General features: G+C 36.5%; 1 protein-coding gene across 2 annotated transcripts; it reads left to right on the top strand.

Annotated features, from left to right (window-relative positions):
• The first annotated feature begins 28 nt into the window (after positions 1–28).
• On the top strand, positions 29–13572 carry LOC115443203 (reticulon-4-interacting protein 1, mitochondrial). Of its 2 annotated transcripts, XM_037442689.1 has the most exons (13): positions 29–574; positions 2768–2848; positions 3743–3802; positions 4807–4972; positions 5411–5581; positions 5906–6046; positions 6313–6427; positions 6966–7094; positions 7932–8053; positions 8577–8742; positions 10060–10180; positions 10544–10663; positions 11051–13572. In XM_037442689.1, the coding sequence occupies exons 1-13, from the start codon at positions 527–529 to the stop codon at positions 11135–11137; spliced, it is 1527 nt and encodes a 508-aa protein (XP_037298586.1). In that variant the 5' UTR covers positions 29–526; the 3' UTR covers positions 11138–13572. The 2 variants fall into 2 exon arrangements, with proteins under 2 accessions (XP_037298586.1, XP_037298593.1); XM_037442696.1 differs by lacking the exon at positions 3743–3802.
• Positions 13573–16255: the final 2683 nt, after the last annotated feature.

A 16255-nucleotide genomic window follows, 5' to 3' on the forward strand; every position in this document is an offset into this window, starting at 1 on the left:
TAGCTATTATAGTATATCGACTAAATCAATTAATCAAAACGCAATAAATTGCACTGAATTACAATTAGGTTTCAATAAAAATCGTTACTAGAGATAAAATATTCTCAATATATTATAATATGACGCTCGTAAGTTTTGTTTGAATAGTGTACTATTACATTATGCTTAAAAATAGAACATAAGATATGAAACACAAAACAGTCAGCTGTCAGATGACATCCGTCTAGTGTCAACGCATTGAAATTGTCAAACAAAAAAATAGGTTATGTTTGGATAAGGTAAAATTACGTATTTACGTAATTATTTACCATTTACCTCACTTAATGTTGACTAAAAACCAACCGCAACCTCATTTTACTTTATAGTTTTGTGCAAAATGTGCCGTTTCGTGCGCTATTGTGTGACGTTAGGTCTATTTTAGGACCGTTGATATTTAGGCCGAATCGCGTCCAAAGGTGAAGGTTTTGGATGCAATTAGCAGTTTGATCGGTTGAGTGCGACCCTCCCGTGTCTCCCGTGCCTTAATATGGACGAGCTAAAGCACCGGGCTGGAGAGAGACTGGAAGCTTTGCATGTAAGTACCTCCTAAATATTCATGGATTCCTGGTACATACGCGCGAAAGTGTTGCGTTTATTGACACTTTTTAGAAAGTAAAAATTATTAATTAAAGTTATTTGAAACCAATGATACATCATTTATCAAATAGAAATACTGTATTTAATTTTTGTTTGTTTACTGTTTGACACTGAAATGTCATTGGCCTAATTTTGTATAGTGAGCTCAATTACATAACTTAGACAACTAATGTGTTGTTTGAAACTAGTATTTTTCATCACATCCTAAAGAGAGATATACATTTCTATGCTAGGTCTCAATAAAAATGTTTGCCATTTTGTGTTACAATTGGTTACAGAAGCAATTGATACTAATATAATTGTTTATGTACATAGTAAAGTCTAGTACTAAATAGGATTTAATTGGCTATACAAATTTACAAACAAACCAACTTCATGGAGTGCTTATAGTAAGTATTATTGAAATATAGAAAAGAGGTGATATTTAAATTTATTGAGTTCAGGTCCTAAAGTTGGGCCTAAATCTTACATTGGTGACAATTATATAAATAGGGTAATATTGACTTTGCATTCCTAAATAAAACCATACTTAACATCATGAAAACAATACTTTACAATAAGTTACTCAAACTGTAAAAGTCAAATAAAAAAATGTAAGTTTCTAACACAATAAACATCAATAAAAAGTAATTTATTGAACTACTACTACTCTAAGAAAATTTGTCCTAGTGGCAATACCAAATTTTCAGAGAGAAATAAACTTAAAAACAAGCCATATTCAATGAAACTACAGAATGAGAAAAGATTTAGAAAAATGAAACTGGGATTTTTGGTTTTGGTTTTGGTTTTTTGGATCTTGAAAATATTCATTATTCATGGAAAATATGTGTTATGTTAGCAGAGGTGAAAACAAGTGTGAGGTTTCTTTTATTAACACAATGTCAAAATGACCCTGTACTGCCAAATATCTTTAAGATTTTACAAGATAACTCATAACCTAGTTATGATTAGATAATAGTTAAAGCATATTGCAATGGTGTTGAGATTGAGGGCGGGTACAATGTTTCATTTTGATCTCTAAAAAGTACTTTACTTCATTCTACATATTCATATTTGTACAATGTTTAGGAATGCTGTTGGAATGCAATGATTTGTTAGAAACCATACTAATATTATAATTTTCTAAAAATGTTTGTATTTTTGGTACATTCATTGACATATATTCTATAGACATGAATGTCCATATAAACTATTTGTTCAAAATCTGAACTAAAATGGCAACCAAAACATCCCTATTATCCCTATAACCTATTTATTCACTAGAACAACAAATAGAATATTTATTTGACCAATACTTTTTATTCCCATCCACATTTACACTTAGACTCGAGTTCTTATATTATGAGCGTCACTTCGTACATGCGTCAATGTTGAAATCATACTATAATCAGGTGTACGGATTGCAGTATAGTCGAGTCGATCGTAATGAGTGTACAGAACGCCAGATCTAGTATCTATCGATGGTTAGACTTAATTACAGAAACAACCGAATGGATTTCTGTCCTGAATTAACACAATATTAGCTATGTTTTATCCCGGTAATCTTCTCCTATTGGAAGTAATGTAATTTTATTTTATAATCAGAATTTTTTAATATATGACATAAAACACAGGCATAAGGAGATGGCCTAGTTCAGGGATGGTGACCTTTATTGGTCAATATTCTTCTTCATAGTCGTACACTCTTGACAGAGTGATTTTGGTCATGTTTGGCCTGTCTAAAACCTATCGTTTTCGCGATGCGTCGCCATATGCCTTGATGTTTGGCGGAGTGGAAGCATTCATTTATATAGAATTAATTTTTGCATTGGTTAACATGCAATAATTTAAAACAAAATTAATAATGTGCCTATGACATGTCATCCAGGGCCAGCTTTATCCGAGTGCCCTTGACATCCTTTTACATCCCAACAAAGTTTTTGTTTGGCATATTATATGTTTGCCCGAATTATTATATCTTGTGCCGCCACTGACATGTGTGCCAATGGTTCACCATCCCTGCCCTAGTTACATCTCTGCCTACTCTATCAAATAAGGTGATGTTTGTTACGTATAATATATTATAGATAATTCACTACCAACCATTGTTCTATTTAATATTATTTACTTATATATTCTTAAAATTTTAAAGGAAGCTGCTCGAACAGCTGCAGATTCCGGCAAATCCAGAGTTCAGGATGTCATCAATCAAACTGCGGAGGCCATTAAAAAGGTATTTATTGTGCTATTTAATGAATATTAGATAATAGAATTTCCCATTAATAAATTACTTATTACATCTCCATCAGGGATGTTATGGAGCTCTGTAACCGTAACCGAAACTATCGGATATCCGAAATAAAAATATATCCGCAACCGTAACCGTATCCGTTATAAAAGTTTCGGATAAGTTACGGATAATAAGTTCCGATAGGTTTTTGTTTCACCGCTCACTTGTTACGTTTCAAATTCATATATAAGGACAATATGCGTCCAAAGTAATTTTTTTTTATTTTTTTGTACAAGTTAAAGGTAATTTTGCAAAATGTAAACAGTGTGATAAAACTTTTCACGGAGTGGAGGTGGCACTATTTCACTGAAAATTCATATCAAATTAAAACACAGAGGTTTTCTTAACACCCATGTCACCCAATTAGTTCATCGATAATAATAATCGACGATGACGACGAACGATGGTTAGTATTCGTCGCCCTACTGTATTACATAATCTTTTTTTTTATTTATTTTACTTTAATCTAATATCCGTAACCGAAACTATCCGAAACTACCGGATAATCCGAAATAATTACATATCCGTAACCGTATTCGAAACCGATATAATTTTATTCCTATATCCATATCCGTATCCATATCCGAAATTTCATATCCATAACATCCCTGATCTCCATCTACATTAGCTGATAGTCTAACAGTGGTCATTTATGTTAGCCTAGTACATATTCTGTCAAGGAATGGAATGAATTTTCCTTTATTTGGCAAATACCGACAAAATCTATATATCAATTATATATATATATATATATATATATATATAGTAAAAGATAACCGAAAAATTACCAACCATTGCCATTTTTTTAATATTGCAATAATTAAATTATATTTATAGATACATGATGAGCATGACACCAACCAATTATTGCAAATGGTACAAGAAACTATTTTAAAGGTAAAATGGTAGAATTCAGTCTAAGATATAGTTGATACCAATACATGCTCTCTAATAGTTTGTAGTGTTTCACAAATAAAGTATGCTTGCTAAAAAGGTTACATAACACATCAACTTTTGATTTAGAGCTCAAAAAATAATGATGATTTTTTTTTTCATTTTCAAATACGTATTTCTTAAAGGTTCTTAGGTCTCTAAGGCTCACGGTAGGTATTAGAAATATAGCTTATACACAGTATTATGGAAAACAGCTTAAAGCATGCTCACGCTATTTGTAAATCCTAATTGTTCAGGTTCGCACCTAATAATTGAAAAAGTATTTTACTCCAAATACATTGTGTCAAACACATGAATCTAATGTTTACCTAACAATATAATTAAAGATATTGTTCAGTAAGTTTTTAAACCATTCTAATTCTGTTGGGTTTTAATTTTATCGGAAAATACCTGCAGATATTAGATTGATTAGAATGTAGAAGTATATTATTAATGTACTATCTATAATAGGGTATTAGATTTCCATGGGACTAAAGACTTCGTCCCTTTATCTACTTAGAAAATATAGAATGTAGAAAAGAAACAAAACATAGTTGAAAAAACAAACAAAATCATTAAATTTAACAGTAGAAAATAGTTAGTACATTTGAAAAGTCTTTATGGCCGTTATGAAGTTACAAAGGTGTGTTTTAAATGAAAGGTGACAGGACATTGACAATTTGTTTAGAATAACTTCAATCAGCCATGCAGACTGGATTTGGGGCCTTTTTTAATAAACGATCTCAATATATAATCTTAGATCCAATCTCATGAATAAACCATTAAAAATAAGTCATTTGTAAGCTCATCAAAAATAATTACTGATTGGCCTTTTTTTTGGGTTGGATTGAAAAACGCGATTGAAATCGTTTTTGAAAAACGCACACAGAAATAAAAAAAACGGCTTTAAATAAAATCACATGTGGCCATTTAGTACCAGGATATCATAATCATCAAAGAGTTAATAGGTCCGCGACGCGTTCCACGAGTTATGGAACAACGAGCTGATAGTAGAAGGCAGGGAGCGCGTGGTCGAGTGGTCCAGGGAGGCAGTCAAGAGGATAAAGGAGGGCGCACCGCCCCTGTCGCCGATCGTGCTTTACGAAGAGTTACTTGCGCTGTTTCATGATAGAGGTAGGTTTTATATATTTTATTGCCCGCGTGAAATGCCCTTTACCGGAATAAAAAGTAGCCTATGTATTAATCCACGAAATTTTCTACCCATGTGCCAAATTTCATCTATTGTTTTGATACTTCGAATAAACATACAAATATTTTCACAGACTTTCGCATTCATGATATTAGTAAAATTAAGTTTTTTTTTGTCGGAATATAATGGCGTGGCGTTGGATTTGGGCAATAGAAATAAAGACATTTTCTTTCTGGTGCATCATGATAATTAATAAACATCCATAAATCTGATTCCATATGGAATATAATTTAATCATCTTCACACTGTTACTCAAGTTCATTTTACATTGTATATATCCTATAGTAATTTAACATCAGAGCCTGTCTTTTTAATTTTGATTTTTAACTATATTATTTTTTATTTACTAATTATGTTTACAGTATGGCGGCGCAGTATGCTAATATTTGCGTGCGGGCTCGTTGTGGGCGGCGCGACAGGGCTGGCGGTGGGGCTGCGTGCGGGGGCGCGACCCCCCACCGGACCTCACGCGCGCGCCCTACACACACACTCCGATCACACTGTTATTCTAGTCGAGGACGCTGTGGCGCCTGGTAAGTCTATTATTTACAATAGGATGTTGTATTTTCTTAAATTACTCACGCACACGCACACGATATTATTTTTATACTATTCAATGAAAAGACACTGAGTATATCGATCGTCTAATGCTGCATTAACTTCTAGTTCAGTAGCAATACATACGAATTAAAATACATTGCACGCCACTACATTGCATTTAACATGAATCATTACTTGACCGGATAATCGAACCCAGGATATTGTCCATAGCCTATATACTATATCTACTAATAAAAGTATATAGTATATACGATATACTATCACCTGAGTATGACAATATAAATATTCTATTACAGGCGCGGCGGCGGGTGAGGTTCTAGTCAGAGTGCAGGCGTTCAGCATATGCAGTTTAGACCGCAGCACTCTAAGGGGCAGGGGATACCTGCTGCGCTCGTTACTGACCAGGGGACATGTCACAGTGGGACGAGGGTTTGCAGGTAAATCCTTTACTTAAATACTCCTGGATACTGGTGTTAGGTTTCTCATATGTGAGAGTCGGCTTGGGTAGGTAATGTATTGTATATTTCTGCCGCCAAGCAGCAGTGTGTAGTCACTGTTTTGTTCTGGTTTGAAGGAAATTGTAGCCAGTGTAACTATTGGACATGTTTACTACACTTCCTCTTTTAATCATCCCTTTTTTGGTATTGCGGATAGGTGATCCATTAATTCACTTGCCTAATATCAAAATTATTAATGTTGTCAGGCGTGGTGCTGGACGTGGGTCACGGGGTCCAGGACCTGGAGATGGGCGACGAGGTGTGGGGCTGCGTCAGCGAGTGGAGCGGCGGGGCGGCCAGCGAGCTACTCACTATACGCAGGTAATTCAAATTTTCAGGCAATTCAGGCTTCATTGTAAATGTAAAAGATTTGGTTTTCTGTACCGGTAGTGTTTTTGCATCACTCTGTACACGATTAATTAATATACTATATTGCGAATCAACCTGTATACGTTATTTATACAGCGTAACCTTAATAAGGTACAATTACAGTTTTATATTCTATTATATTATTATTTTTGTGATTAATTTGATAAATTAATATTAATAAAAAGTAATTTTAATTTTACATGCCTTAATGCTACTACTACACAAAGATATTTTTTTAGAAAACATGATAGTTTAAATCAGAAATGAATAAACTCACACCACATTCGCACTAAACTACATAATTACCAAAAATAATCATAAAATTAAAATCGGTATTTTTGGCGAAAATAATGATTTTTGATACCATATTAGCAGACGTAAAAACGAATATATGGTCTCGTTTACTAAGGCAATGTCAAACTGACCCTGTATATGTTGCAACAGCCTGTATAAGTTGTTGCAACCCCCTGTATAAGAGGTTGTGTGTCAGCACGCGCGTGAGCAAGCGTCCGCGCGGCGTGTCGGCCGACCGCGCCGCCGCGCTGCCGTGGGGCGGCACCGCGGCGCTCGCGGCGCTGCGGCGCCTCGCCTTCCACAAGCACAACGTCAAGGGGAAACGGTAACACATTGCTATATCATTATTACTATTATATATTGTCAGATTGATGGGGCATGGTCCTCTACTATTGAGAGGTGTTGGGCCTTAGCTCACCACGCTAACCTAATGTGGGTTATATCACATCAAATACCTTCGATTTTTTTATGTAGTTTTATACAGATTTCTTCACGTTTTCATCATATGATAATAAGAAAAAGTAGAAATGTATGCTGTTGGGTTTAGAACCTGCACATCCATCTCGGCAGTCCGTTCCATATCGAACTGGTCTATCGCCATTTATACTGTTTTCTCATTTGGGATGACCCTGCTGAGAAAGTTTGTTGACTGAAATCCTGAACACTACTTTGACTTTTCTATGCTAATTGTTTATTGTTCCTGCATTGCTCAATTATCACTCGCTGTCAAATAAAAAAAAGCTGCCCCCTTAGAATGTAAAAACAACACAACACGAGACTCCGTGTCGTTTTATTGTGATTGCTCGGGAGGCTATCACGTGACTCACGCGTTGGTTTCTCGACCAATCATAAACATCATAATCAAACGAGACGCACCATCCTCTCGTGTTTGTACTGGTCAGTTACATATAGTATGAAGATTTTGAAAATAAACAGTTCAATTTTTGTATGCTCACTTAAGGTACGTATTTGAACTCCATCGAAACTCTCACGACTGTACAAAATATTATAAAAAAGTCAAATCATATATCTTTTTCATATTTCAAATATTCAGATCTCTTCCTTCTCGCTCACTCATTACTCATTCCCTTTCACGCACTATTTACGTTTCGTTCATCACATACGACATTCGTGCTATTAGAATACCATGTGTATGTTCCAGTGTGGCGATCTGTGGCGCGTCGAGTGGCGAGGGGTGTGCGCTGGTGCAGATCCTGTCCGGCTGGGGCGCGCACGTCACTGCGCTTGCGCCGCATCACACCGCGCTCACGCTCAGGGACTTGGGTAAGATTCCGTCTCCTTCATACTTCTGTAGGAAGGTGCAGGTCCCCGAATTCCGAAAGGCACTTCCGGCGTCTACGACAGCAGGAAACCAACCACCCCCATTGTATTCCATCTCGGGGTCGTTTCATTGGAGTAGTTTAGCGAACAGCCTTTCACTGCTTGCCTCGCGACCGCCGCAAAGTATTAGCCTCTTACGATAGGACGGGGATACCACAGTAGATTCCTCTAGATGCCGCTCATGTTCAGCACATTGCTTTGGGGTAATGTTGGATTAGGGGGATCGTTGGTTCAAATATTGTTAAACTCGAACATATAATCTAGTAGCTAACTGTGGTAAATTACAAAATGGCACCTGATTATTTTTTGGGTTATACAAAATTAACCCCATGTTCTAAAATTTCGAATTAACCTTAATTTTTTATAGCGCTTCCGCCTCTGTCTATGAAGTTACTATTAGAAGTGTTTTGAATCCCAAATTCTTGTTAAATTGTATTCAAAGTCCAACGTCATTTCTAAATCTCAGGTGCGCAAGAGTACGTGGATGACCAGGACGGCAGCGCAGAACATTCTCCCTCGTGTTGGCTGGCGTTAGAGCAGAGGGCGCTGCGGTCGGGTCCGTGGGACGCGGTGGTGGCGTGCCGGGGGGCGAGGGCCCCCAACACCATGCCGCAGCCCACGCCCATACTCAAGTACGGACCTGTACTGTTAAATTGTAAAAAAAAATCGTAATTTTATTAGTATATACGAGATATCATCATTGTGTGACTTATGGACCGGCTGCTTAGCATGCAGAGGCATTGCGTAGTTGGAGGAGGGGGGGGGGGGTAACTTTTATATATTTCCGCCTCGACCTACAGTAACCTACAACATGCTGCTGCTAACCTAGTAAATAGAGGATAATTTGTAATGTATTTAAAACCATTTGGTACAGCATTTTCTATTCTAGCGCAACTGTAGCGCGATGTATTGATCTTGGTATGACAGCCACATTGTATCTGATACGTGAAGTAAAGCCTGAGGATAATGTCGATCAGCAAGAGATATCTGCTGGTCTGTTTGTTTGCTCCAACGTCTTCTGTAGTGACTTGTGGTTAGATGCCGCTGTGGAGGAAGTTGTGTTCCTCTATGGTAGTGGAAGATCTGCAGTCAAGCAGAAGTTACCTGATCGGCCGCGGCCTCTACGACGGTTCCTATTCGGAGATGGTATATATACCGCGAGTCGTGCAAATTCTGCTACCGCAATTCAGGATGGTTTATCGCCATCTAGTGTGATTGTTGGGCATTATTTCCTAATTGTCGACATTCATCTCGCAGTTCTAGTGACTTTGACGAGATGACGCTGTATACTTATTGTGCATTTTATAAAACAAACTGTAGGCAGCGGCTTGGCCGACCTCCTCGCATTGTTGAAGTCCATGGGCCCCTCCCCTTTTGACTACAATATTTTATTTTATTATATTTGGGAAACTTACAGCTAGTACAACTCATAGTAAAATACACTCAAAGAAGGCCAATTACAAGTTTCCAATACTAAATTATATAATATAAAACATAGGAAATACCATGTCTGCTAACTAATAAATAAAAGTGAGATTATAATTAGTTTTTGAAAAAATAACTCGCAAGTAGCTGCTTCAATTTTTTTGGAGGAGTATTGTATAGATCTATATCCATGAGTGACGTGATGTTATTAAAAGGCCTGCTCGCTCACAGGCCTTTTGTAGGAGTAGGAGTTTTGTCTGTAGTTCTCGTTGCTGGGACATTTGATGTGTAAGGTGTTCGAAGGGAGGCGTACGGCACACGCAGACCCAGGCGCTCTAGTAACTCGGGACAGTCTACCAGACCGCTTGCGATATTGGATAAGTACACTAGGTCAGCTATATGTCTTCTTTCGTACAATGGTAAAATGTGAAATTTTTTACAACGTTTTGTATAGGTCGGCACGTAAAATTTGGTTCTAAATTGCAGATACATATATAGATGTATAGAAATGTTGTCTTCCGCAGGGCGACGGCCCCGCGCGGTGCGATGCTGGACCTCCGGCCCGCGCCGCTGCTGACGGACCGCCTCCCCGCGCCGCTGTCGCTCGTCTTCGTAGCCTCCTTCTACACCTACAGGGTGCTCAGGGTACGTACTCTACTGCGCATGCGCACTACTCATAGTTAATAACTTTGTTTGTTTAACGCGCTAATATCAGAAACTACTGGTTAGAACTGAAAAAATATTTTCATGTTCGGTAGCCCATTTATCGAAGAAAACTATATATCATCACGCTATGACAAATAGGAGCGGAGCAGTAAAGAAAAATGTTGCAAAAACGAGGAACATTTATTACTTTTGAGAGCTGCCGTTGCGTACGTTCAGTAACCGGCTAAAGTTTCTATCCCGGGAAAACTTCTTCACGTAGGCATACCGCGAGTAAAACTTAATGTTTCATCGAAATGATTTCTCTTCCTAAAATATTATTCTATACTTGGATACTGTTCGCAGTGGTTGGTGGGTGCTGGGAGCCACACCGACTGGCTGGAGGAGCCGCTGCGACTCCGTGCAGGACTCGAAACCCTCACCAACATGGTTGAGAACGGGGAACTGGCGCCCATACTTGATAAGGTATCATAATATCGACTTTGAAATCATTGGCCAGGTTGAATTAACGTGCACAAGTTAGTCGTTACAGAAACAAAACCCTTCCCGCACGGTGCAGTGTCGTAGATAAATAATTTAATAAATAAAATACTTTATTTATCCCGTAGGCGAACAATGTTGCACTTATGATACATCATAACAATTTATAAGAATAATTATTATTATTTGTATAGTTTCGTGGCTCGTACTACGGCCTGGTGGTACGTGTGCCCTTGAATTTTGAAGTAGATGGCGTTGGTGCTGCATAATTAATATATCAATATAATGATTTAAGGATGTTTGGAGCGAGAAAGAATTAAAAGCGGGCAATGTCGCGAGAAATATTAAGATGTTTATAATTTGTGATCGCAGGTGTACCTCCCGCAAGAGTTCGAGAGTGCGCTCGCGCACGCCTGCAGCCACCACGCGCTCGGCACCACCGTGCTGCGCTTCCCCTAGCCGCCGCCTCGCTACACTCCACTAACAATACCCGCCCTACTTACTGTCCCACTGCTGGGCACGGGCCTCTACTATGAGTGGATCATCGAAAGGAAGGTCACAGTACACACCGATACAATATACACATACTCACGCCTTGTATTCCCGAAGGAGTAGTGGGGGAGTAGTGCAACTGGTGCATCTACTTTCTGCTGTATATTCCGACATATCAGGCAAAAATTCCAGTTTCCGAGCTGATATTAAAGAGAAAAGCCCAATATCGCTCGACTCGGAGATCGAACCCAAGACCTCAGCACTAGAATCGTGCTGTAGTGCAACTACGGCACTGATGCAATCTGTTATTTTTTTCATGTAATAATTGAACGAACGGGTACATACTCAAACATTTCGCTATGTTTTAGACTTTGTTAGTAAGACCTCGTGATGGCGACTGATGTATGTTTATTCAGAGACTATATACGTCCAGATTGTGTTGTACTCGTCAACTTTCAGTAAACGTTCTATACAGAGTATTTAGACTTTAGACCTGGCCTAGTCTAGTAATTTCGGTAGTACTTATAGGGAAGGTTTAGGCCTTGCTGCCTACTAATCGAATTGAACTTAAATATGGCGGCACGAGCCGCCATATTTAAGTAATAATAATAATATGTAATAAGGCCCAGTTTGCAACAAGGCGGTGTCGCGTGATTGTGGGAGATATTGACACCTATTTTTATCTGTAATTTTTGAATATACAAAATGTAATAAAGGAAAATAATCTAATTTATAGTTTGATGAAGTAGGAAATTGCTATTTTCATTTGTTGTCTTGAGTATGAAACCTGCAATTTTACATAAATTATCGAAATTGTAGCTATACCAAAATAATAATCTTAGTTCAAAAGGTCTGTTTGCAGCGGCGTCACAGAGTGTTATAACTGGTTTATTTCCACGGGTCCCTGACTTCAGAAGCCCCAAAGTATAAAATTTATAAAATTTTATGCTTTAGTACCTAAAAAGTAGTACGAATTTGTATAGGCAGTGGTGATTTTAGGACGCCCTAGTGCGGAGCCATATCGGAGGACAATTACTCCCACCCGGGGTCTCAGTTAAGGCCTCTAACTAATTTTAATGGGAAACGCCCCATTCGATTTATTTTCCGCGGGTCCTTAACATTAGTTAGTCCACTGTTGTGTAACGTTTTTAATGATAAAATTCTGAACTTATTTTGATATTTGGTATAGAGTTGGGTCGATCTCCCAAAGACTACGCTTTGTTTAGCATTGAACGCGAGTGTAGCCGCCAGCAAAAGCGAGTGATCGATAATAGTTTGACCTTACCGTGTATTAAGTGTCGGAATGCGAAACATAATAAAATCTGTAAATAAAAATATTTATATTACGATTTTGGAATCAATTTTTGATGTTCCTATTTTATTATCGACTATTGTCTGACTTCTCAAATGCACAATAATTTAGATAATATATTTTTTGTACTGTTTATAACTTTGCCGTCCGCTAGCCAAAACATTTATCTACGAAAACGAAATTTTAGGATACGAACTACAATTCAATTCGTTTTTTTATTTGCTTTGAATGATTAGACGAGCTTGCCGTTCGCGCGATGGTAATAAGATTGCCCATAAACAGTAGAACTACATCCAACACCTTGAATTACAAAGTATTGTTTGGTGTTCCACTGCGCTCGCCATCCTAAAACATGAGATGAGTGTTATGTCCAGTAGTTATACTGGAAACAATGTCCTTCAAACCGGAACACAATAGTGACTACACACTATTGCTTGCCGGCAGAAATAAACATTGCGGTGTTACCTACCCAGGCGGACTCTCACATATGAGAGACCTACCACCAGTATTCATAACTGTCAGTAATATTAAGTCTATATTTTGATATCTAAAGCTACTATATCACTCATATTGCATTCGTCAAGGAAAATTATTTTAAATTTCTGCTTAATTTTTCACCCGTATCCTAAAACTTGGATTTTGTAGATGACGACATTTTAGCTAGCGGGCGGCAGAAATGGCGTCGCCACTTAGGGAAGAGGGGGATATAAGTTTATAGACATAAAAAGAAGATTGAGGTTACTTTAGTCTCGGATAAAAGAGAGAAGTTCGAACAATAAGTACAATGATGCCATACTGGAATAAAATCAAACATTAAATTTTGGACTTTTTTCGGATCTTTTCATAGGCATATAAAGAAGATTAAACTCACCTAAGTTTCGGATAAAAGGTAGAAGTTCGGACAATGAGAACAATGCTCCTATACTAGAATAAAATCAAACATTAAATTTTGGATTTTTGTTCGGATTTCTCTAATCAATGCGTCCTAAGTAAACTATCGTATCTGGAAAAAAAAAAGGATTTTTTACTTAATAAAAAGTTAACAAATGAAGACTTTTTAAAGTCTTTGTTAGTAAACAATACCCAATAACGAAACGCTAGAAAACTAACCCTCTTATTCATAGACGTTATTTATCTAAGGTAGTCGCATTGCTGTGATAACGTCTGTTTCTCAGCTTTGTTTACCTGACGGCCAACTAGATTCAAGTTATATATCAATATTAGTCAATCACAACGGCCCTATGTCTACGCACTGCGAAGTCTGCCATGCTTATGACTGAGAAACAGACTTGTTAACACAGCTTTACTCCGGCCTTAGATAAAAAACGTCTATGAATAAGGGGGTAAGGTTTTAATCGCTATATTTACAGTTATGATAATTTACTTAGGGGCCATCGTCTAAGAGACGATACCTTACCTCTATTTGGCGACGTTCGACTTCACTTGCTGTCTCAAATATTTATTGCTACCCAACTACCTCCGTTGCGGGATGTGAATAGCTGTAGTTATTTATTTCACATTGCTTAGACCTTACGATTTAAATAATCGATGCTGATCGCTTTTTTAACTATCGCGAAATGGTTCCTCCCTCTATGTGATGTGTCCGACAGGTCTATGATAATGTACCTGATTGTATTCTTAAATGTAACATCTTTTGTTAAAAATCGTGGAGCGATGTCCGCCCCTTGACCACGAGTCTTCGAAACGTCGGGAGAAAATTATTAAAAAGATATCGCGATAGGATCCGTAAAATAGTTTTATTTCATAAATGCAATAAATTGATAATGAACGAATCAGATGAGTTTCTTGACATGTTCCAAATGACTTATTCTGATTAGTATATTTTCGATACATCGAAAAAACAATTGGGATTGTTTATTGAATCGTAAGTTGTTAATTAGTTAACAAAAGCTGCTTTGACAGTGTTTCCAGATTATCAGGAATGAGGATAATTTTAATGAAAGTCTCGCGAAATCAGATCTGTGTATTTACAAACAAACAATGCAAAATAGGTGCTACACTACAACATGTTAAGGTTATAGCTTAAGGTCCATTTTTCATACATTTTGTTTCACCTTTAATCTGGGTAACTAAACAAGTAATTTAATATGACGAAATTTTAAAGGCCGAAATATCCATGCATATTAATTATTTTTACGTTTTTCTTTCAACTGCGAGAACTAATCACTAACTAGACGTGAATTTAAATTCTTTACTTGTCAATACTTGTTTAGTTACCCAGATTAAAGGTGAAACAAAATGTATGAAAATGGACCTTAAGCTATAACCTTAAATAGTTTATTCTAATCATGTTTATAATTTTGTACAGTGTAAATCATACTTTGGATTCTAATTTTATTAAAAGAAAAGAACGAAGAAATGTTATTAAATGTTGTTTCTTAGATACATTTATAATTTACGAAATGAAAGAAATATGTTAGAAAATATTCAATTGAATTGAATGAATTATGATATCACAAAATATTATTTAATAATTTAAGCCATTCAAATGCAACTGTTATAAGTATATACTTTTTATTTGATTACTTAAAAATATTTGCGTATTTAGTTTTTGATGATAATAAAAATGTTATATACCCTTTCTTGAGAATATAAATTGATAAATGGCCGTCAATTTGACATTCATTGATCAGTAGACATTTTGATAGATTATACATTTTTATAAGCTCTTGATTTTACTGTCACTTATGTGAAAAATACTAACTGTATATGACGAATACGTCAACTTTAATAATATATATAATATATAAAGACGTCATATTACGTCAAAAAAAAAATTGTACATAAACTTAGATAATAAATATAATGGCTCAAAGTAAACCTTAAAATATAAAATACCTATTGAATAATACTTGTTCAACTTATACGTCATAAGACGTAACGTGACGAATTCAATATTGAATGACGTTATGAGACGTCTATGAATAAGGCAGTTAGAGTATTTACTTTCCCAACGACATGAATAATATACTTACTAACCTGTCCAAAGTAAATGTATTGTTTAGCATCAAAATTGATTTTTTTTATACATTATTTGTAACCAAATATCCAATTTTGATATTAAACGATACGCAAATAACCAGCCATCAAAGTACCTTTGTATAATTGTAGATAGAGAAAAATGTTTTATTTTAAATAAAATTGTTGTTTTTATACTGAATTTTATTATTTAAATTTGAACCCAGTTACCAAGTGTTGACGCCGCAATTTATCCAAAATAAGTAATACTTCACACGCAGCCCAAATATGATGCTTTAATGTTCAGGAAAACAGGCCGAAATATATTTATGTCTATCGCAAAAAAGTATGTGTAAACCATCCACACATTATACGATTAGTTTTTTTTGGCTAATAATTCGGTGAATAACTTTACCAATAATTTGACACAACATACACACCACGCCTTTTTTGTTTTTTTTTTATTTCCAAATGAATCGACAGTGATTTTAATTCACATTGAGAATGTGGATAAAGTGTTTCGCATTGGGCGAGGGGTGCTTGACGAGGTTCTGCTATTTGATACGTAATTCGCTCCTACATGTCCCATTACTGCCATAGTGGCCCACGAAAGTGTGTCCACGCGTTCCGGAATTAAACTATGTATATCCGGTTCCAAAAGGCCGGCATAATTGTGACGACTGAGGGGTAATCATCATTTGTCAGTCGACATTCTATTGGAATACTTACCATCACGTGCAGTGGAGTCAAATAAAAATTCTAATAACAAGATATTTAATAAATAAAACAAGCAA

The sequence above is a fragment of the Manduca sexta genome, chromosome 4, assembly GCF_014839805.1.
Source record: "Manduca sexta isolate Smith_Timp_Sample1 chromosome 4, JHU_Msex_v1.0, whole genome shotgun sequence".
NCBI lineage: Eukaryota > Metazoa > Arthropoda > Insecta > Lepidoptera > Sphingidae > Manduca > Manduca sexta.